Source organism: Macaca fascicularis, chromosome 1, assembly GCF_037993035.2.
Source record: "Macaca fascicularis isolate 582-1 chromosome 1, T2T-MFA8v1.1".
Classification (NCBI taxonomy): Eukaryota; Metazoa; Chordata; class Mammalia; order Primates; family Cercopithecidae; genus Macaca; species Macaca fascicularis.
Genome location: NC_088375.1, coordinates 208,393,511 through 208,416,573, shown reverse-complemented (window position 1 = coordinate 208,416,573; position 23,063 = coordinate 208,393,511). Strand labels below are relative to the sequence as shown.

Sequence of the window (23,063 nt, the reverse complement as noted above, 5' to 3'; positions counted from 1 at the left end):
GGTGTCTAGGAACACTGGCCTGGGCCTTTCCCAAGGCAGCCTTGGGTCTGGTGAGGAGCTGGAATCCCCTCTGGCTTTCGTAGCCTGTCATGTCAGAACATTCCAAGTCAGCCTGAGGAAGAAAAGGCTGCTGCTGGGATTTGGTGGGGCCTGTAGATCAGGACAACACTGGAGTTTTCTGTGTATGTCTTGATCTTTTCAGATCCAGCTCAATCGGGGTCTCTTAGAATGTAAATGGTAAACTTTAAACAATTTTTACGCTACAGGATAGAAAACAAATCTGAGAAGCATCCATTTTCTAAGTGACTTGTTGGACTGTGCCTTTTCTTCAAGGAGAAAATGGTTTCCATTTTCTGCATCTCTCTTCTGTAATGGTTTGAACACTCAGGTTCCTGCAGTCCCTGGAGCCTCTTCTGTGGGTTTTCAGTCTTAGAAGGTACTGTCTTTGGAGACTGGGGATACTGGTCATTGTGGGCTAAGTTTTCCTGAGAGGGAGTGAAAACAGGGTTTAGGTTCTCCTGCTGGGTAACTGTTGTATGCTCCTAAAGCAACTTCAAGTGGCCTCCATTTTAAGTCAGTGGTGAGATGATCAGTTTTGACTTCAAATCCATTTTGATATTCTGATTCCATTGTTGAATGTGCTCACAACTTGACTTTTTTTTTTTTTTTTTTTTTTTTTTTAAGGCAAGTAGACCGAAGGCAGCTTTGGTGACTCCACTTCTTTTTAAAGTCACCCTCCTCTGCCCTCTGACTTTAAGTGACAGGCAGTTCCCTCCCCTCTTTCAATTCTGTAAAATGGGGATAATCCGGACCTCATGCCCCCAGAGCCTTGTGAGGACCGGCTAATGAGGGCAGGCGAGTGGGAAACGAATCATCTGAACAATGACCAGTCATTCCTTTGGGCTCGCAAAGAGGGTAAAAAGGCTGGGTCTTTAGCGGGGTCTGTAGAAGGCTTTGAAGACGAAAAGTGCTGTAGAGGTGCTAAACAGCAGCCAACGGACCGGGCCCGCTGCCAGGGGGTCAGGGCTGGGCCGAGGCGGCCGCGGTCTCGGGCTCTGGCCAATTTTGCAGTCGCGGGTAAAGTTCACGCTGCCCGCTCCCCTCGGTACGGCCGGGAGGGGACAGACCTGGATAGGGACGCCGGGAGGGAGGCGGCGCAGGCTCCAGAGATGCGCGGGCTCCGGGCCGGGTTTTCTCCGAAGCCTTCGGCGGCGGCGCTGCCTAGCGAAAGCGGCTAAGGGCCTGCCGCCGCCGCGGCTTGTTCTCTCCCCTCCTCCTTTGTGAGGGGTAGGGAGCGAGTCCGTTCCACGGCCTGCGCCCGCTCCGCTCTCCACTCCGGGTTTGCAAGGCGGCCGCGACGGCGCTGGGTAAAATGGCAGTGCTGAGCCTCGTGTCGGAGTGAGGGGGACTCGGAGGAGAGTGGGGCGCTCTAGCCGCTCAGTCCGGCCGACCGCTTTCTCGCCCGCCCGCTGCCGCGCCGCAGCCTCGACCCAAGCCGCGGCTGGCGAGGGAAGGCAGGGCGCCCGGCCCGGCCCGCGCTCTGACTCTGGCTCCCGGCGCCCGGGCTGCTGCCGCGCGCCCTCCAGCCCGCCCGTCCCGGGTCCCCCTCCCCCCGCTCCCTCCCTCCCTCCCCGCCCCCTCCCCCTCGCCTCCCTCCCTCCCTCCCTCCTCCTTTCTCCGGCAGCAGAAAGCGGAGAGTCACAGCGGGGCCAGGCCCTGGGGAGCGGAGCCTCCACCGCCCCCCTCATTCCCAGGCAAGGGCTTGGGGGGAATGAGCCGGGAGAGCCGGGTCCCGAGCCTACAGAGCCGGGAGCAGCTGAGCCGCCGGCGCCTCGGCCGCCGCCGCCTCCTCCTCCTCCGCCGCCGCCAGCCCGGAGCCTGAGCCGGCGGGGCGGGGGGGAGAGGAGCGAGCGCAGCGCAGCAGCGGAGCCCCGCGAGGCCCGCCCGGGCGGGTGGGGAGGGCAGCCCGGGGGACTCGGCCCCGGGGCGGGGTGGGAGGGGGGGAGAAGACGAAGACAGGGCCGGGTCTCTCCGCGGACGAGACAGCGGGGATCATGGCCGCGCAGGTCGCCCCCGCCGCCGCCAGCAGCCTGGGCAACCCGCCGCCGCCGCCGCCCTCGGAGCTGAAGAAAGCCGAGCAGCAGCAGCGGGAGGAGGCGGGGGGCGAGGCGGCGGCGGCGGCAGCGGCCGAGCGCGGGGAAATGAAGGCAGCCGCCGGGCAGGAAAGCGAGGGCCCTGCCGTGGGGCCGCCGCAGCCGCTGGGAAAGGAGCTGCAAGACGGGGCCGAGAGCAATGGGGGTGGCGGCGGCGGCGGAGCTGGCGGCGGCGGCGGGCCCGGCGCGGAGCCGGACCTGAAGAACTCGAACGGGAACGCGGGCCCTAGGCCCGCCCTGAACAATAACCTCACGGAGCCGCCCGGCGGCGGCGGTGGCGGCAGCAGCGATGGGGTGGGGGCGCCTCCTCACTCTGCCGCGGCCGCCTTGCCGCCCCCAGCCTACGGCTTCGGGCAACCCTACGGCCGGAGCCCGTCTGCCGTCGCCGCCGCCGCGGCCGCCGTCTTCCACCAACAACATGGCGGACAACAAAGCCCTGGCCTGGCAGCGCTGCAGAGCGGCGGCGGCGGGGGCCTGGAGCCCTACGCGGGGCCCCAGCAGAACTCTCACGACCACGGCTTCCCCAACCACCAGTACAACTCCTACTACCCCAACCGCAGCGCCTACCCCCCGCCCGCCCCGGCCTACGCGCTGAGCTCCCCGAGAGGTGGCACTCCGGGCTCCGGCGCGGCGGCGGCTCCCGGCTCCAAGCCGCCTCCCTCCTCCAGCGCCTCCGCCTCTTCGTCGTCTTCGTCCTTCGCTCAGCAGCGCTTCGGGGCCATGGGGGGAGGCGGCCCCTCCGCGGCCGGCGGGGGAACTCCCCAGCCCACCGCCACCCCCACCCTCAACCAACTGCTCACGTCGCCCAGCTCGGCCCGGGGCTACCAGGGCTACCCCGGGGGCGACTACGGCGGCGGGCCCCAGGACGGGGGCGCCGGCAAGGGCCCGGCGGACATGGCCTCGCAGTGCTGGGGGGCTGCGGCGGCGGCAGCGGCGGCGGCGGCGGCGGCGGCCGCCTCGGGAGGGGCCCAACAAAGGAGCCACCACGCGCCCATGAGCCCCGGGAGCAGCGGCGGCGGGGGGCAGCCGCTCGCCCGGACCCCTCAGGTACACAGCTGAGTGGGGAGGGGGCTGGGGCGAGCGTGGTCCTGGGGGTGGGTGGCGGCTGCGGTCAGCGGGCCACAGCCTTGGGCTCCCCTCAGTCTCGGGCCCCCACTGCTGGGGAGCTGCCATTGTCTGGCTCTTCTCTCTTAAAATGGCTGCCTGTCTGCCTTCCTCTCCTTTCCTCCTCCAGCCTTTGTGTCGGGCTTTCCCAGAGGTGTCTGCTTCTCTTGTTCCTCTCCCTTGGTCCCTTCGAACTCCAGGGGTCTTGATGGGGGTGCGGGGCAGAGTGTGTGGGGAAGGGCCTGGCCGGGAGTGAGGGGGTGCTGGGGGCTCAGGTTAGGAGTGTAGGCAGTGGTAGGAACCCAGGAGTTGAATGAACGTTTCTTTGCTCACCTGCCGCTCCTCTCCGTCCCCCGGCCTTCCTCTGGGCCGCCCCCCATCTGTGCTTTCAAAGAGGGCCCCTAGAGCTCGGAGGGACCTCGAGGGAGGGCAGGGGACTGCTTGGGAGCTGCTAGAGGCCGGCTGCGGTTCACCTAGGGCAGCCCTTGCCATCTCCTGTCTTAGGCTCCGCCGGCCCAGTGGCCTGGGCTTCTCTCTGGAAGTGCTGGTAAACAGCTGAGTGATTGGAGTAGTAAGTGCAGATTGCTTTGGTTTGGGATTTGAATTATGGAGGTAAAATCCTTCTGTCAAAGCCAGGAGACAGTTGGTCTTAGGTTGACATCCTATCTGTGATCTGATTGGCTCCCCATCTCCTGCTCTTGGCCATTTATAATTGCCTCTGATGTAATGGTACAACAATCCTGATGAGCTCATAAACTTTTACACTCTGCTTTTCTGCCAGTGATAACCCAAACCATCGCTGCCACTATCTGCCTTTTATTCCAGAGCTGAAATTGGCTGTGACCTTGAGGAGGGAGGTTTAAGTAGCAATACTGTATCAGCAGGAGCAAAGCCTCAGACAGCCTGCCCTTGTTACATTGTGCCCGAAACAAAAGAGGGGGCAATGGCATTTTGCTTGTACCTTGGATTTATTTTGCTTGTTATGTTTTATGCAGCCTGAAATGAATTCTGTGTTGTCAGAACAGTAGCTGAGTTTTTTCTCTACAATGGGTTTGCTGTTTGTTTTGGTTTTGTGACTTTCCTGATGGTATAAATGACTTCTTTGATGGCTCTGAAGATGCATTTGTCTTGAGTAATTTTGACACTGGTTGCTTTGCAGAATTGAAATGATTTTACTGGGGTTTTTATTGAGTGGCAAATGTGGGATCTTTGTGGGTGGGGGAGAAAACAATTTTCGTTTTTTAGTTTTTTCTTTTTAAGAACTGGGAGCTTTCTGAGGAATTTTATATTAGGTTCAAGCATTCTGTGTTATGGAAGGCTGGCCTCATTCTTTGTTTACATGTTGAATCTTGTTAACACTTTCTTTTGTTAATTGAACTTTGGAATAGCAGCTTAATTTAAACGGAAGTTGGTGTCTTTCATGATCTTGAGGGACTTTCTCCTAAAGGCTTGGTTTGGTGAAATTGTTTTTTCCTGGAATAACAAAAAGTCTAGTTTTCTGTTTTGTCATCAGTCATTTTAGAGCTTTGAAATAGAGACTGGCCAATTTATTCCTTTGCATTTTAATGTACCACTTTTTTTCTTGTCTTCCAAGACATGAAGATATGACCTAGAATGACACTTGAGATTAGCTTAGAAATTGCAACTTCGAAGTATCTTTTTATACTATTCTATCTTGTTTTATTTTATTGCTTTTCTTCCATTTTCATCATGCTCTGTCAGCAGTGCTTTTGGTCAGGGATACTGAGTATTCTGTGGAGTCATACATGTTTTCAAAGAGGGGGAAGCTCCATCCATCGCCTCCCAAACCCCTTGCGCTTTTGTGCTAGGAGATTTTGTTCACTTACTAGCTGTATTCCCAGCCCATCCTAGAGCTACTTTTCTACTCCTCCTTTGAGCTGGGCATTTTGAAATTAGCTGTGTTAGAGGGTGGGCTTGGAGCTCTGTGCCTTGATTCTACATCTTCCATGATGTTGTGTATCTGGGCAAGAAATAGGGAAATGTTACATTGTTTTTCTAGTGTCTGGAGGAAAAGTTTTGTCTTAAAAGACAGCATCCTCTTGTCTCTGGGTCATCCTATAGTCTGAACCTCTTTCCCTTCATTCCCCTTGTTTTGTTTGGTTTTGGCTGAAAAGTTTACCTTTCTTGAAAACTATTAGAATAAGTCATTTGGGGTAGTAAGTCAGGGTTCATTTAAAAGCAAAATTGATTTGAACTCTGCTGGTTTGGAAATATTTAGTCAAACTTTTTAAAGAAAAAGCCAACTCTTTTGGTATAATGATTTCTGTTTTTCAGTCATTAAATTATGGAACACTTTTTCTGTGTGGATGATAGGAGAATGGATACAGTCCCTGTTTGGAAGCCTGTCTGCTGCCTTTGGATGAATTTTCTGATCTCTTTTATTATCACTAGACCCACACACACACAACATAGATTCCTAATTAATTTCAGCTCAGTGGCCTACTCCCCAGAGGCCCAGGGAATGGGCTGGTGAGCATTCACTTGTTTGAGAGAGAGTGCAGCTTCCAGTTTTGTGGACTGCTTCAGGTGTGTGGTAGTAGTCTAGGTGAGGGTTGTAGGTTCAGACTTTGTTCTGAATTCCTTTTTGCCACTTGAGGATGAATGTTTTTTCAGACCATGATGCTTTAGTCTTGAACATTCTGAAATTAAAAAGTCTTGCTCTGCCCCCATCTTTCCCTGGCCCAGTCTTAGATTAAGAATATTTTGCAGCGACTTAATTAACATAGCTAAGGTGATAATGTTTTCATTTGACTCTGCTGTTATGAAATAAAGATTAGGTGTGTGTATTGTGACTATGTCTTTTTCACAGGAGCTGGGAAGGTCCTAGCAGACAAACTTCTACTTTATTCCTTTTCATAAGTAGCGTATGTCAAGTGTTGAATCCTGGTACTGATGACATAGTTTTAGGTTACTTACACACACGAAGTTGATTTAAGGCCTTTTATTGGAACGCTGTTTAGCAATAATACTTTGAGAGTAGTACCAGTTTACCAAGGTAAAAAATGAAATACAATAAATAGTCCAGGAACCAGTTGGATTTGATTGTAGAAGTTTGGTTGTTAGTTTCTACTATGGAAATATCAAATGATATTTCTGACTCCTGGGAAACAGATACAGGAATCCTAGATTTATTATGGGAATGCCTACTGGCAGAAATTCTAGGCTGGCTGAAATACAGGACTCTTGGAGCTCTCTCAAGTAGGAGGGACCAGGAAAACCACACTGAGATGGCACTTTAGTTGTGGGGGTTTCATGTTTCTCTACTGTTCATGAGAGAACTGGGGTGATGAGGATTGAGATGGTGGTGTGAGAACAGAGAAAGCAGCCAGGACCGAGTTTGGCTTCTTGTGTATTGGGCCCTGTGAGGACTTTTTAGGTTTCTTGCTTTGTGTGTGACATGGGTAACCATGACAAGCAGCACCTGCTGAAACAGGATGTCTTGGATTGCATTAAACATTAATATGTTGGATTGACTCCTGTAGGGTGTAATGTCTACAGTAGGCCCTTTGCAAAGAGGTTAGTGAACTTTTTAAAAATGTGGGAATAGGCTAACAAAGTAATGGGCAGGGCCCTTTCCTCTTCCCACCCCTCAAAAGGTTTTATTGATTGGCTTCAACTCTCAAAATTCTAGAATCAACTGAAGCTTGTAAATATGGTAAAAATGTGGTATTCAAATATATTGGCACCGAGTCGTTCTTTTCTGCCAGTGAGCTGTAATGCCTGGGGTCGAATGGAGTACTGATTCCTGTGACTTTTATCTCTGAGTTTTTTGTTGTTTAGATTGGTCATTATTATTACTGATGCACACTTAAGTTGTTATTACTGGTGCACACTTGAGTTGTGTGTTGCATTAGTGGTAAAGAGCACAGGACTCACAACAGGAGGAGGAAGGAGGAGGCTTAGGTTCCACATACAGCTCCAGATTAAGCTGTGTGACCCTGGGCAGGTCATTTGCTTTCTCTGTTTTTCATTTTCTCCCTCATCAATAAAATGAAGTTGGTCTGCATGACCTCACTCTAAGATGCTACATATCTGTGCTTCCATAGCTGGCTTGTTTGTGAGGGCAGCTTTCTATACATAAATCAGGAGTCTTGAGACCATCTTTCTTCCCCTGGGCTGAAGGAACTCAAAGCTATTTTCTCCTGAGATTCACAGGAACAAGCTCTGAACAGTTGGGTGCCATTGTGGTCTGTGGACCTTTACAGAAAAAGCTCTACCAGACTGTTGCCTTGAAACTGTTAATCTGTTTGTCATTAGTCATTCCACCTGGCTGGTGGTTTTAAAACACTAAATAGTCATTGGAAAGTTAGCTAGATTTCATTAAAGCAAGACTTGAAAAATAGTTGCTTCAGGATCCCCAGCAGGCTTTGGCACTTGGGGTTGGGGTGAGGAATGGATAATCATAAGTTCAGTGTTAATATTCTGCTGCTTTTGGGAAGGAGTAGGGAGAGAGAGGAACATTAAGCTCTCCAGATTCCTGGTGTTTGGGCAGGTCTAGGTCTGGTTTGGGCAGCTGGTTGTAATCTGAGTGCTAGGACTTGTCCTGTAAATTTTGCTGAGAGAGAAGCAAAAGTTCCTGAGACTGGAAGAGGAAAAGCTGTGTTTCAGGGTCAATTTCATAGGTGCATTCGTTGTTTCTCACAGCTATGGTTTAAAAAACTACATGGTGTGCTTTGCACGTGGTCCTGGAAATGCTATTCTTTCTCTTCTCCAATACACCTGAATTTCCATTCTTTCTCTTCCTGGCTTAGCAGTTTAGAAGTGTAATTTAGGTATATTAGAGGAAGGGAGCTTTCCTTTATAAAGGAGGGAAAATAGTAGAGGAAACGGTGTTTGATAATTCTCTGCTTGACACAGCATCTTCTTCGTCTCTGAAGGAACCGAATGTTTCAGAGCTTTGTGTAAATACTTGCTGAGCTGTCAATATGTACCCAGGAGGTTTCTGTAGTAAGATGTAAACAGTTCTATAGAATGTTTGACAGGCAAATTAGTAAACAGTTTTCAAGCAAAGATAATGCTAGCCTCCTCATGTGGTGGAGTAAAATAACATTGGGGAAAAAGACTTGGGGATAGGAAAAGGGTAGTGCTGGGGGGCAGTAAGTGTGGAGATAAGAAGTGATCTAAAAAAAAAAAATTGACATGGAAAGATGCTGCCCTGGCAGTGAAACCTCTGTGGCCCTGCCTCCATGCTAAGTTCAGGGCATGTGATACCTTGTTAAAGTCAATTGCACTTTCATAGTGAAAATAGAAGTTTGGAAAGAAGATCCTAAGTGTCAGTAATAAGGTTAAGTATTACCCCAAACGCTTGGCTTATGAGACTTTGAGGTTTAAAGGGTAGCTTGGTGAGATTGTTTTTGGCTTGGTTTGCATTTCTGGAATATTAGAAAGGAGAAAAAAGATACTGCAGATTGAGTGTCGTCTTCATCCTCAGTTTTGCTGTTGTACTTGGGATTATAAGTCCGCTACCCAAGGGCCTGGGTTTATTTATACAGTTTTTACTGGACTTCTGTGCATCACTTATGATAAAATTAACATGCCTTTACCCCCTGTTCCTGGGGCAGTACAAAGCCCAAATGTTTGGGGACTCACTACATCTTACTTGAAGGATTGTGTGGGTAGACACTGTCTTTGTTTTTGAAATTGCCATTTTAGGATTAAAAACATATCTGGGTTCCTTCAGTGACACATTGTTTTTATGGAGGAAGAAGAAGAATCTATGAATATTTTAGTTGTCTGCCTGTGGTCTTCTTCTTTGGTAGCCTTGTGAGATGACCAGATTTGCCTTCTCAGAATGTCTTTTTTAACTAGATTCATTGACTCTGACACCAGTTTTCTTTATAAGAAATGTTTTTTAGACCAGAGTCCTGGAAGTGCCCTTTTGACTTAGCTGTTTATATAGTAGCAGGGAATATGAATGTAATTATGGTCCTGACCATGATTTTTAGGTTCAGCTAACTTACTACCAAAGGCTATCAGCTTGTTTTAATACAAAACACAAAAACTTTGATTGACACTGACATAGGTTGCTTAATATTGCATGGTCCTTTCCCAGTATGTTGGTGGTGAGGGTATTAGGAACTTCAGACTTACTGCTGAGAGCATTTGTTTCTAAGTCAGAGAGATCTGGAAATTCCACTGGGGGTGGGAAATAGCCCTGTGTGATTATACCAGATAGGTACTAGGAAGAGATTTAAAAGGTAGAAACAATATCTCCATAAGAGGCATTTGGTTTTCTTAGGAAAGCATACTTATGTGCACATATCTGGAAAACTTGCAAAGCAAGGTTTTATAAATGGATATAGACCACACTAAATATGTGAGCTGAAGGCATTAGAGGAAAAGGTTCAATCAGTTTGGCAGGGTTAACATGGGACAGCTTTTCAGAGGCTTTTTTTGTGGAGCTAAATATTCAAGAAAGTTAAAGTACTAATTTGCCTTTTCATAATGCTATTCTTAAGTTCCATGGACTTGATAGAATCCACATTGCACATCCATCTCCAGACCAGTAGTTGTCTCAGTGTTCCAGTGACTTTGAGAATTTGGACTCTAATCATAAAACTCCATGAAAGAGTGGTTCCAGGGTCTTAGTGGTTCCTGTGGTTAGGTCAAGTCTTTGGTACAGACTGCTATGTTCTTGGCTAGTTTAGGGGCACTTTTCTAGTAAATTTGGATTTGGAAGGTCACGTCACCTTCAGAGTTGTGTCCCCTGGACAGCTCTGTAGTAATGGTGGTTCAACTTTGTTGGTGAGTCTGGACCTTTTCTGTCTTGGCAGAGTTACTTGACCTTTCTTAAATCAAGAGCCATGAAGTACCTGTTGGGACTCTTAGGCTGCTATTTCTGAAGAGCTGGGAGTTGTGTTCAAGCCAAGTTGCTTGTGTTAGACTTTATATTGAGGTTGGTGGGTTAGGTAAGTGCATATACGCAGTCTGCCCATTTATTCATAGAAATGGCCTTTAATACTGTTTTTGGCCAAGTGTGATAGCTCACACCTATAATCCCAGCACTTTGGGAGGCCAAGGGGAAAGGATTGCCCAAGCCCAGGACCAGCCTGAGCTGTTAACATAGGGAGACCCCATCTCTACAAGACACAAAAATTGCTGGATGTGGTGGTATGCACCTGTAGTCCCAGCTTACTCAGAAAGCTGAAGCAGGAGAATCGCTTGAGCCCAGGAGGTTGAGGCTGTAGTAAGCCGTGATTACGCCAGTGCACTCCAGCCTGGGCAGTGGAGCCAAGACCTTGTCTCAAAAAAAAAATTGTTTTTTACTAGATTTCTATGGCCAAGCAGCTAACAAATGCTGCTCACCAATGCTTAATCCTTGTGGAGCCTCTGGAATATAGTGATTTTGGTTTCTTTACCTGCTGGTCCATGTATGGTTGGGCCTTGGCACTTCCCTGGTCAAGGATCATTAGTGAATGCTTAACAGCTGAAGATGCATGGTGTGTCCAGTGCCAGGCCACTATAATGCTTTTACCTGGAGAAGGATTGGTTACACTGGTTACACTGCTCCAGTACAGAAGTACTGCAGCCCTTTTTTTTTTTTCTTTTTGAGATGGAGTCTCAGTCTGTCACCCAGACTGGAATACAGTGGTGTAATCTCGGCTCACTGCAACCTCTGCTTCCCAGGTTCAAGCGAGTCTCATGCCTCAGCCTCCCGAGTAGCTGGGATTACAGGCTCCCGCCACCATGCCAGGTTAAGTTTTGTATTTTTAGTAGAGATGGAGTTTCATCATGTTGGCCAGGCTGGTCTTGAACTCTCAACCTCAGGTGATCCACCCACCTTGGTCTTCCAAAGTGCTGGGATTACAGGCATGAGCTGCCGTGACAGGCCCTTTTCTTTTTTTTTTTTTTTTTAAATAATTGTCCATGACCTGCTGAAAGTACTGGAGTCTTGGATAAACATTATAGTTTAGAAGTATTGCTTCCACCTTTTTTGCCTTGCCATTTTTGCATTTTGCGAAAGTGGGTTTTCAGTTACTCAGAATTGGGCACCGTAGTTAACCTGCTATGGATTACAGGTATTTAGGGGCTTGAGATGAACTCTTTGATCAATCCCAGGTTTTATAGGAATCCAAGTTCTGGTGAATATTGACTTAACAGCCTTGAGTGTTCTTCCTGAAATTGCCCCTCCTCTGCGTTTAAATGGATGAAATTAGTTTTTTACTGAATGTGAAGGGACATCTGAATGAACTATTTGTTTTTGTTAGTCACTTGTGCATAGCTGGAATATTATCTTGGGACAGGTTGAGTCTTTATTTCCCAGTGGCTTCTGCATTTTCTGAGGGTGGACTGGAATGGGAAGAAGTCTAATGCCAAGAATGCATTCCAACATGCTGCAGAGTAGGAAATTTGATCCCTGAAATGTTGACTTAGTGTTGGTTATGGTACATATTAGAAATCACCCAGTAATCCAGGACAGATTTTTGTCACCCTTCAGGAAGTTATGTTGATATTAAATACTAAGGGGCTTTGGGTACTGAGCTAAGTGCTCTGCAGGCCCAAAGCACTGCTCGAATTGCTACCCATATGAAGAGGAAATGTGCCATGTGCCTTTTTTTTTTTTCTCTTTTGCATTTGGGCTTCCTTATGGCTTTGTTGCTTTTATGTTCCCAAGTCTGCAAAGTTAGATATTAGACTTCCTCCTCCCTTGGCACTGGCACATTCATGATTTTCCATGGCTCATCACCAGCAGCCAAGATTTTTGTATGCTTTTCTCTCTTAAACTTGTTCGTTTTCAGCTTGCTTGTTTATAGGCATCTCTGTTTAAAGGAACCCTTCTTTCCCCTTAAGATCTAGCACCAGGGGAGCTTGGTGGTTGGTGTGATATCAGTCATTTAAAAGCCCATTTGGTGTGTGCTTGGTGTTTTTATTTTGCCTCATGTTTTCCTTGAGGTCACAATGTGCTTGCCGGGCATGAGTGCGTTTGGGCCCAGCTGTTTACTCTCAACTGCTGTGTACTTTGACTTTAAGTAGAGTGCGAGTTCAGCCACGTGGTAGAGGATTAAAGGCCACATAGTGTTGGATGCTTCCTTTCAGAGGAAACAGATAGATCTTTGGGCTCTTCTTGCCCAGTGATTTCTCCTGTCTGGGGTAGACATTATTGCTTTCTGTTGTCCTTAGAGAACAGGGCAGAAATGCTGGGAATTGGTTTATTACTGTGTCTTCTTGGCAAATATGTATGTCTTTTTTTCTTGCTTTTTGGACAACATTCTGTGCTGGTCCTAAGGTGCTGGAGTTCACAGGTTGATCCAGTGTTATGTGAAACTCTTGGTAATTTAGGTTTGGATAACCAGCTTTTAGTCTCCAGATTTCTAACATTTTGCTTGTTTAGGAGTTTAGGCTGCTAAAGAGAACCATATTACAATTGTTTGGGGAACAATTCTGTAGGTAGTTTATCTGTTCTTGGGTCACAGATCCTCACCAGGATCCTGACTTTGTTTTTGAGACGGAGTCTTGCTCTGTTGTCCAGGCTGGAGTGCAGTGTAGTGGCACGATTTCAGCTTACTGCAACCTCGGCCTCCCGGGTTCAAGGGATTCTCCTGCCTCAGCTTCCTGAGTGGCTAGGACTACAGGTGTGCGCCACCTGTGTGCCACCCTGCCAGGCTAATTTTCTTTTTTTTGAGATGGAGTCTTGTTCTGTCACCTGTGCTGGAGTACAGTGGCATGATCTCGGCTCACTGCAACCTCCGTCTCCCAGATTCAAGTGATTCTTCTGCCACAGCCTCCCAAGGAGCTGGGACTGTAGGCGCCTTCCACCGCACCTGGCTGATTTTTGTATTTTTAGTAGAGATGGGGTTTCACCATCTTGGCCAGGCTGGTCTCAAACTCGACCTCATGATTGATCCACCTGCCTCGCCCTCCCAGAGTGCTGGGATTACACGAATAAGCCACCACGCCCGGCCTAATTTTTGTATTTTTAGTAGCGATGGGGTTTTACCATGTTGGCCAGGCTGGTCTCGAACTCCTGACCTCAGGTGATCTGCTGGCCTTGGCCTCCTGAAGTGCTGGGATTACAGGTGTGAGCCACTCTGACTGGCAAGGATCCTGACTTTCAAATGATGGCTACCATGCATTTGAACACTTACTATGTGCTAAGCACTATGCTTAGTCTTCTTGATTTATTTCCTAATTTAATCTTCAAAACTGTATAGAAGGTGGGTTCTGTTATTAATCTTCCTACTTTACAATTGAGGAGATAGAGTAAGATAAGAAATTTGTTGTAGGAAAAATAGCTGGTAAAAGGTAGAGTTGGGTTTGTCTGACAAGGTAGACAGGGTTTGTCTGACTCTTCAAAGGTATTACACTCTAAAATACTAATTTTGCTTCTTCAAAATAAATTACTCAGGCACCAAGATTGTTTAGGACATTATTTTTGCAATAGTCTGAAACTCTTAAATGGGGTGAAAGACTGAAAAGCCATTAGTTACAATTTGACATTGTGCCTCGAGCTCTGTCAGTCCCTTCCATCCCTTCCATTCAGGGTTTTGTTGTTTTGGATTTCTGATGGATGGCTGTGGCACTTGGTTTACAGCTGCCTTGTGATTCCATTGGTGAGAACTGGCAGCATCTGGTCCTCTAGTCCCCGGTCCTCTCCTTCTCAAGAGGGATCTTTGAGGTTGAGAGTGAGATTCAGGCTTTAAGATAGTCTTTCACCTTTTTTTTTTTCTTTGAGATGGAGTCTCGCTCTGTCGTCCAAGCTGGAGTGCAGTGGCACATCTCCACTCAATGCAAGCTCCGCCTCCTGGGTTCACGCCATTCTTCTGCCTCAGCCTCCCGCATAGCTGGGATTACAGGCGCCCGCCACCACGCCTGGCTAATTTTTGTACTTTTTTTAGTAGAGACAGGGTTTCGCCATGTTAGCCAGGCCGGTCTTGAACTCCTGACCTTGTGATCCACCCACCTCGGCCTCCCAAAGTGCTGGGATTACAGGTGCGAGCCACTGCACCCAGTCAGAGTCTTTCACTTTGATCTGAGTGAAAATGACTTGAATTATGAAAATATGTGCAGAGTGATACTACTTTTCCAGAAACTTGGAGCACTTGCTGAAGAGGCTGAGATTATTGTCTTTCTTTTTTTTTTTTTTTTTTTTTGAGACGAAGTCTTGCTCTGTCGCCCAGGCTGGAGTGCAGTAGCATGATCTCGGCTCACTGCGAGCTCTGCCTCCCAGGTTCACGCCATTCTTCTGCCTCAGCCTCCCGAGTAGCTGGGACTACAGGCGCCTGCCACCACGCCCAGCTAATTTTTTTGTATTTTTAGTAGAGATGGGGTTTTACCATGTTAGCCAGGATGGTCTCAATCTCCTGACCTCGTGATCCCCCCACCTCAGCTTCCCAAAGTACTGGGATTACAGGCGTGAGCCACCGCGCCAAGCGGATTATCGTCTTAATTTGCCACTTGGGGGAAATGAACACATAAAAGTTGAGTGCCACATACAAAGTTTTCATAGCAGAGTTATCTCTAAAATCTAGGTTTAAAGTTCTCTTATGGCAGTATGACGTTAGGCAAATCACTTCTCTGAATCTGTATTCTCAACTATATTATAATGAGGAAAAATATCTACCTTGAAGCTGTAGTAAATATTAGATATGTGAAAGTACTATTCGTTTATCAAATACAATTCTAACATGACTCCTGATTGGTCAGTCCCACAACTATCTCTCCCACTCTCCAACTGTCCTTTTCAGAAGCAAGCCTCCAGGAGAGTTGACACCACTACTCCCACCTTCCTCCTATGCATCCACCAATCTACCTCACATTCTCCTTCCCTGCACCCAGCTCTCCTGGAATGCTACCACCCTGGTCCAGCCAGGAGGCCAGAAGGGTGACGTAGGAAGATTGCAGCACTACGACGGAAGTTCTCGACAGTGCCCCCCGACCCAGGACCCCAGGTTCCCACTGGGCCCTGCTTCTCAATTCAGGAGAGAGAGAACTGAGTGGTTAAAGCTAGCATTGGTCTTTACCGAATTCAAAATTATCCCTAGTTTTTAGCTATATCTGAGTTATTGTAATGCCTTTTTTTTTTTTTTTAATTAAAATTTGTTTAGAGACAGGGTCTTGCTGTGTTTCCCAGGGTGGAGTGCAGTGGCTATCCACAGGCACAATCATAGCCCACTCTCAAACTTCTGGTCTCAAGCAATCTTCCTTCCTCAGCCTCCCAAGTAGCTGAGCTACAAGCACGTATCACTATGCCAGCTATTAGGGCCAGCTTGCTTGCTTTTTTTTTTTTTGAGACAGCGTCTTGCTCTGTCAGCCAGGCTGAAGTGCAGTGGCATCATCTCAGCTCACTGCAACCTCCGCCTCCTGGGCTCAAGCAGTTCTCCTGCCTCAGCCTCTGAGTAGCTGGGATTACAGGCGTACACCACCACGTCCAGCTAATTTTTGTATTTTTAGTAGAGATGGGGTTTCACCATGTTGGCCAGCCTGGTTTTGAACTCCTGACCTCAGGTAATCCACCCACCTCAGCCTCCCAAATGCTGGGATTACAGGCGTGAGCACCTGGCTTATCAGTGCTTTAAAACACACACACACAGGCCGGGTGCAGTGACTCATGCCTGTAATCCCAGCACTTTGGGAGGCCAAGGCAGGCAGATCACAAGGCCAAGAGATTGAGACCCTCCTGGCCAACATGGTGAAACCCTGTCTCTATTAAAAATATAAAAATTAGGTAGGCGTGGTGGCAGACACCTGTAGTCCCAGCTACTTGGTAGGCTGAGGCAGGAGAATCGCTTGAACCCTGGAGGCGGAGGTTGCAGTGAGCCGAGATCACGCCATTGCACTCCAGCCTGAGCAACAGAGTGAGATGTTGTCTCAAAAAATAAAAAAATAGAACACACACATACACAGCACCTGTTGTTCCAGCTTGAGAGGTGGATTAGTGCAGTGGTTCTCAGTATGGTCCCTAGCCACCAGCATCAGCATTACCAGGTCCTGTTTAGAAGTGCAAACCCTTGGCCAGACCTACTGAATCCAAAACTCTGGCAATATGTTCTAACAAGTCCTCTAGGCCATTCGGATGAACACTGAAGTTTGAGAACTACTGGATTTATACATTTACACTCAACTGGGCTGCCAGAGTATATCCAAATTACCTGAGGGGCTGCTTCTAAATTATACCATAGACTGATGTTTTATGTGTATGTGCCCCTCCTATGAAAAAAGTGTTACTGAATGGAGAAAAGGTTAAAATGCTTGAGGCTAGGGGAGTGTGTTTGCTTGGACTGCTTCACAAAATACCATAGACGAGGTGGCTTAAACAATAAACATTTACTTCTTGAAGTCCTGGAGGATGAGAAGTCCAAGATCAAAACGCTGGCAGATCTGGTTCTTGGTGACAGTCATCTTCCTGGCTTGTAGGCAACTGTCTTACTGTCTTATGTCTTCTTGCCAGTCTGCCACCCCAATTAGAGCCTTCTTACCCTCTTATGTCTCTTGCTCCTCTTCTTTCTTTTTTTATTTTTATTTTTATTTTTATTTTTTTTGAGACAGAGTCTTGCTTTGTCGCCCAGGCTGGAGTGCAGTGGCGCAACCTCCACCTCCTGGGTTCAAGCAATTCTCCTGCCTCAGCCTCTCGAGTAGCTGGGATTACAGGTCCACGCCACCACACCTGGCTAATTTTATTTATTTATTTATTTATTTATTATTTTTTTTTTTTAGTAGAGACGAGATTTCACCATGCTGGCCGGGCTAATCTCAAACTCCTGACCTCAAGCCATTTGTCCACCTCAGTCTCCCAAAGTGTTGGGATTACAGACGTGAGCCAGTGCCCCCGTCTCTTGCTCTTATATAGGGCACTAACTAAGCCCATCATGGGGGCACACCCTCATGAGTTAATCTAACCCTAATTACCTCCCAAAGACCCCACCTCCTATTAATAATACCATAACGTCGGAGGTTAGGGTTTCAATGTATTAATTTCATGGTTACATAAACATTCAGATGGTAACAGAAGAAACAAAACACTTTTGAGATGGATCTTTACTATGCACTCATGATTAAGTTCTAGTCACAAAACATGTCTGCTTGTTTATAGGACTTGGGGGCTCCCTGCCTTCCATTTCTCTTTCTCTTAGTTCTTTGGCAATATGGCGTGAAGATAATCTGGACCTGTGGTCCTGGGATTTTGATGAAGGTGGGAAAGGTATTTTAAGATCTTGACTGGCAGGGCACGGTGGCTCCTGCCTGTAATCCAAGCACTTTGGGATGCTGAGCTGGGCAGGTTGCTTGAACCCAGGAGTTCGAGACCAGCCTGAGCAACATGGCAAAACCCTGTCTCTACAAAAACAAAAAATTTAGCCAGGCATGGTGATGCGCGCCTGTAGTCCCAGCTACTTGAGGGCTGAGATGGGAGGATCACTTGAGCAAGGAAGGCTGAGGCTGCAGTAAGCCATGATGGCACCACTGTACTTCAGCCTAGGTAACACAGCAAGAGCCTGTCTATATATAGGAAAAAAAAAAGGATCTTGACTGTGGTGGTCTCCAAGTATGACCAATACAGTACACTTTTCCAAGAAAGTGATTCTTGAAAGTGCCATTTACAGGTCAGTGTTGGAGCACTAATTAAATGCCATGATGTTCCTTTTGCCTGTGATGGCTGTCTGATCTGAGAACAGGGCCGTGGGTGATTTGGTGGTCTCACAGTAGGCCTTTATTGACCTCTTTCCCTTACCCCCTACTGCTTACTGGCCAGTCTGAGTTTTGCTGTGAATTCCTTTCCTTGTGTCTCTTATGAAGTTTTAGTAAATAAACCCTCTAAGTAGGCCTAGAGCAGTGGCTCACACTTGTAATCCCCGTACTTTGTGAGGTTGAGATGAGAAGATTGCTTGAACCCAGGAGTTCAAGACCAGCCTCGGCAACATAGCAAGACCTTGTCTCTGCTAAAAAATTTTTTTAAAAATTAGCTGGACCTGGTGGCATGCACCTATTGTCCCAGCTACTTGGGAGGCTGAGGCAGGAGGATCACTTGAGCCCAGGATCTAATTGGAGGCTGCAGTGAGACCTGATTGTGTTATTGGACTGTATGGACTGGGCAACAGAGCAAGACCCTGTCTCAAAAAAATTAAGTAAATAAAAATAAACCCTCTAAGTAGATTCCTGAACAAGTCACCTCATTTCTGCAGTGAATGAGGACTCTTTGAGGGGTGGACATTTGAGCCAAGACCTGTCTCTGGTTGTATAACTTAATGAATAAGGACTGTGCTTGGCACAGATGTGGGAGTTACAGAAGTGGTCAGGTGATAAATATTAACAGTTTGAAGACCAAGTGAAGAACCAGTGTTCTAATTCATTTGGACTTTCTGAACACCTTATGTGATTTCTCTGTCCTTCCCATTAAAAACAAGTATTCTGCTACCAGGCCTCTTTTCCCTCCTGCCTGAGAAGCGTAGCTGTGATCACTGGGACCCAGCTGCGATGAAGGCAGTAGTTTCCAGGAGGAAACTACAGTTTGATCTGTGATTTCATATTTCTATGTACAGATGAATACTTTAGTAGGGAATCTTATGTTTGTGTGTTTGTGCATGTGTATTTTAAACTTTATCACTTTTAAGCTTTATTTTCTCTGTTCTTGGCTTTTTTTTTTTTTTTCCTTTTTCGTTTTCTTCTTTGATGTCTAACTCTGCGTTAGTAGAATGCGGAGCACATGGAAACGCCGGTAACTTTACCACACCAGAGCTGGTAAAATGTCTTTAAAAACACTGGAGATGCAACATACACCAGTTTCAGACTAACATCATTTTGGTGAAGATTCTTGGTATCTGCTTTCCTCTCTTGAAAAAGCCTGGCTAAGTAGAGGCAGGAAGTGTCTATGTGTGATTAATAAGTTCTTAAATCGTCTTTACCTCTTCTCATTTCCCACTTTATTGCCTTTGGTCTGGAGACAGATTCCTTAATCTGTTTTTGGGGTTCTGTTGGCCCAGGACAGATTTGTAACATTGTTTTTCTTTACAGTTTGTGATTTCAATCCTCTGCTTTCCAGTGCCACTTTGAATTGGCTTCTTTAAAACTCCAACATAAAACCTCAAGTGACCAATATGTGGTCTCATTATGGTATTTTGGGTTAAAATGAAATTAAGATAGCTGGGCTCACCCAGCCAAACACATTCACCAAAGGGAAATTTCGAGGCATCATAGACTGAAGGGGGTAGGGAAAAAGAGAATTAAATGTTGGCTAGTTTAGAATGCCAACTGTCCATCCCAACTTGATTATACTGGCCAGAGATGGCAAAGAATAGAGACAATAAGCTTCTGAAAAGACAACTGCTAACTGGTATGGCCCTGTACACTCCTGGGATAAATCATGAAGCCAGAGTCTCCTGTACATACTTGTATAGTTGTATGAGTGGTGTAGATGAGGTTGCTATGTACCAGCATACTTTTGGAACATTGAAAAGAACTAGAGAATTTGTAGTATTCTGGTTTTCCAGCCAGGGAATTGCTGACCTTAAAACCTGAGGATTTGGATGCATCTATAATCTTTTTTTTTTGAGATGGAGTCTCATTCTGTTGCCCAGGCTGCAGTGTAGTGGCGCAATCTCGGCTCACCGCAACCTCTGCTTCCTAGGTTCAAGCGATTCTCCTGCCTCAGCCCAGCCTCCCAAGTAGCTGGGACTACAGGCGTGTGTCACCATGCCCGGCTAATTTTTGTACTTTTAGTAGAGATGGGGTTTCACTATGTCGGCCAGGCTGGTCTCGAACTCCTGACCTCATGATCCACCTGCCTCTGCCTCTCAAAGTGCTGGGATGACAGGCACGAGCCACCGTACCGCATCTATAATCTTAATAAGGTTGACTATGCCCTGGGCCGTTCTTTAACTTACTTAATTGTGCCTACTATAGTTCAGAGTGGACTTGGCGGGACCACTTGGCGGGACCTAGTGAAAGACTGGTATTTTGGGAAAGTAGTCCAAGGCAGCCCTAGAAATTAATGAAATAAACACAGTGGCATTGCTGCTGCTTCTTGGTGTTTTTATCAAAATACAGTACTTGATTGGATTGATGTAGAAGCATGATGACAAACAGAATCCAAGACTGCATGTAAATTAAGTTCCTACAGCTCAGTGATATGTCACAGATATCTTCTTTGGCAGGATAGCAGGATATAGAATTATGTATTAGAGAAATTTAGGATCTTTTTTGTGTAACTGAAAGACCAGTCCAAGTTTGCAGTTGTAGATAAAATAAAAAGAATGGGAGAAATTAGAGAAAGAAAACGAGGCTTTGAAGTTTTGTGGCTAGGGGCAGTTTTTACCTTTATTTACTTTGTTTGTATTCAGCACTTAACCTGCAAATCAGTTTAACATGGAAGAGGGAGGAGTATTTTAGAAACTAGATCAGAAGATGCATATAGAACAAAAGTTGGAATGTGCACTCCTGGGTAAAGCTCTGTAACATTACTTTTGCCCCTCCATGTATTCCTTAAGTGTACCATATCACTTAATGGTAGGTAATAAGGCAGAAAACATCAAAAGGACAGCAATATTCAGTTGGGCATGTGGTCCGTCTGTGCCAAGGTCCTTTTCCTAGTAGAAGCACCAGAGGATGGTCTGTGGGAGGAAGTACCTTTATCTGATTTCAATCTTTATCACCTCACATGGGGAACAAGTTTCTAATTTTTGAGCATATACTGGGATGCAGTATACCAGCGTGTCTTTGCGTACCATCAAGATTTCCTAGACTTTTATGATATTTTCCATTTCTCAAGAATTTTTAGGATAAGAACTTTTTAAAGTTCACTTAATTGCACAGTCCTGTTGTTGAAATGTTGTTTAATCTAAAGCATAAAATCTGCTGGTGACAGTGGCAGATGCCTCTAATCTCCGCTGCTCCAGAGGCTGAGGCAGGAAGATCACATGAGCCCTGGAGTTCCAGGCCAGCCTGGGCAATGTAGGGAGACCCGTCTTTAAAAAAAACCATAAAATAGTTGGGCCTTGCCAATGTAAGAAGTCACATGGCAGAGATCTTTTTTGAAAAACCTGTGAGTATCAGACTGGGTGCGGTGACTCACGCCTATAATCCCAGTACTTGGGGAGACTTAGGTAGGCGAATCATGAGGTCAGGAGTTTGAGACCAGCCTGACCAACGTGGTGAAACCCTATCTCTACTAAAAATACAGAAATTAGTGGGGAGTGGTAGTGCGTGCCTGTAATCCCAGCTACTCAGGAGGCTGAGGCAGGAGAATCGCTTGAACCTGGGAGGCAAAGGTTGCAGTGAGCCGAGATCGCACCACTGCACTCCAACCTTGGTGACAGAGTGAGACTCTGTCTCAAAAAAAAAAAAAAAACCAGAAAAAAACCTGTGAGTATCTGCCACAAGCTAGTTGCTTACATTAATGCAAAAACACTTATTGAGCTTCTATAGTGGATCAGGTAGTATGTTATGAACATAGGATTCATAATTCCTGCCTCCATGGAGTACTTTCTAGTGGGGAAAAATATGTAAGCAGATAAGTACAAATAACTATATAGTTACAGTTGTAATAAATGCATTGGAGAACAACACAACTGTTTTTTATTTTTTTTTATTTTGTTTTTATTTTTATTTTTATTTTTGAGACGGAGTCTCGCTCTGTCACCCAGGCTGGAGTGCAGTGGCCGGATCTCAGCTCACTGCAAGCTCCACCTCCCGGGTTCACACCATTCTCCTGCCTCAGCCTCCCGAGTAGCTGGGACTACAGGCGCCTGCCACCTCGCCCGGCTAAGTTTTTGTATTTTTAGTAGAGACGGGGTTTCACTGTGTTACCCAGGATGGTCTCGATCTCCTGACCTCGTGATCCGCCCGTCTCGGCCTCCCAAAGTGCTGGGATTACAGGCTTGAGCCACCGCGCCCGGCCACAACTGTTTTTTAAAAGTTTTACTTATACTCACCTTGTCTGATGGGTAGCTTTGTACTCTTGAGCTCTTAGGATGGGTGCTGGTCAGTTCTGAGTCCCTTTCCCTCTAGGGTCAGGTTTTATAGGAAGTTATCCATTGAGGCATACTGGGTTAGAGTCCATTGTTCCTCAGCAAGGCTCTTCTGTTTTTTTTTGTTTTTGTTTTTGGTGGGGGGGAGATGGAGTCTCACTCTGTCACCCAGGATGAGGTGCAGTTGTGATCTCAGCTCACTGCAACCACTGCCTCGCAGGTTCAAACCATTCTCCTGCCTCAGCCTCCTGAGTAGCTGAGATTACAGGCATGCGCCACCACACCCAACTAATTTTTGTATTTTTAGTAGAGACAGGGTTTTCCCATGTTGGCCTGGCTGGTCTCGAACTCCTGACCTCAGGTGATTCGCTTGCCTGGCCCTCCCAAAGTGCTGAGATTACAGGATGAGCCACTGTGCCCAGCCAGCAAGGCTCTTCTTTTCATGGTGCTATATTGCAGGACATTGGCATCTTGCTCCCCAGATAATAAATGCCAGTAGCACTATAGAGTTGCTGTGACAACCAAAAAAGGCACTTTCATACATTTATTTCCAAACACTTCTCAGTGGTTGGTATTGCCCCGGTTGAATACTATTGGCTGTACTGTCAGGATTCTTGGAAGGAGCTTTGAACAAAATCCTCTGGGAGAACAGACTGAAAGTAGGTGGTGCTTGAAACTTGGACTGGCCAACCCTTTTGGTGTCTGACTTGTGAGTTCATGTTTTTTAAGTAGGTATTTTGAAACTGCTCTCAACCCCATTTTGCCATTTCTTCTATTGAGGGTGAAGAGAGAGAAGTAACATCCATTATGTGTGCACTTTATGAACTGGCACTGTAACAAGCATTTCACATACTTATCATTTGAACTGTTTTGTATCTTTGTTAAACAG

General features: G+C 46.8%; 1 protein-coding gene across 4 annotated transcripts in view; it reads left to right on the top strand.

The window, feature by feature from the left end:
• The first annotated feature begins 1,682 nt into the window (after positions 1-1,682).
• ARID1A (AT-rich interaction domain 1A) overlaps positions 1,683-23,063 on the top strand; it is an 86,239-nt gene continuing 64,858 nt past the window's right edge. For 2 of the 4 annotated variants that reach the window (XR_012423958.1, XM_045377155.3), the window contains exon 1: positions 1,987-3,200. Coding sequence is in view for 3 of the 4 variants with exons in the window: in XM_045377155.3 (XP_045233090.2) it covers positions 2,055-3,200 (1,146 nt within the window). In the remaining variant the exon portion in view is untranslated. Of the gene's footprint in view, positions 3,201-23,063 lie in introns of all 4 variants that reach the window. The other 2 variants (XM_045377147.2, XM_005544322.5) reach the window with 2 other exon arrangements.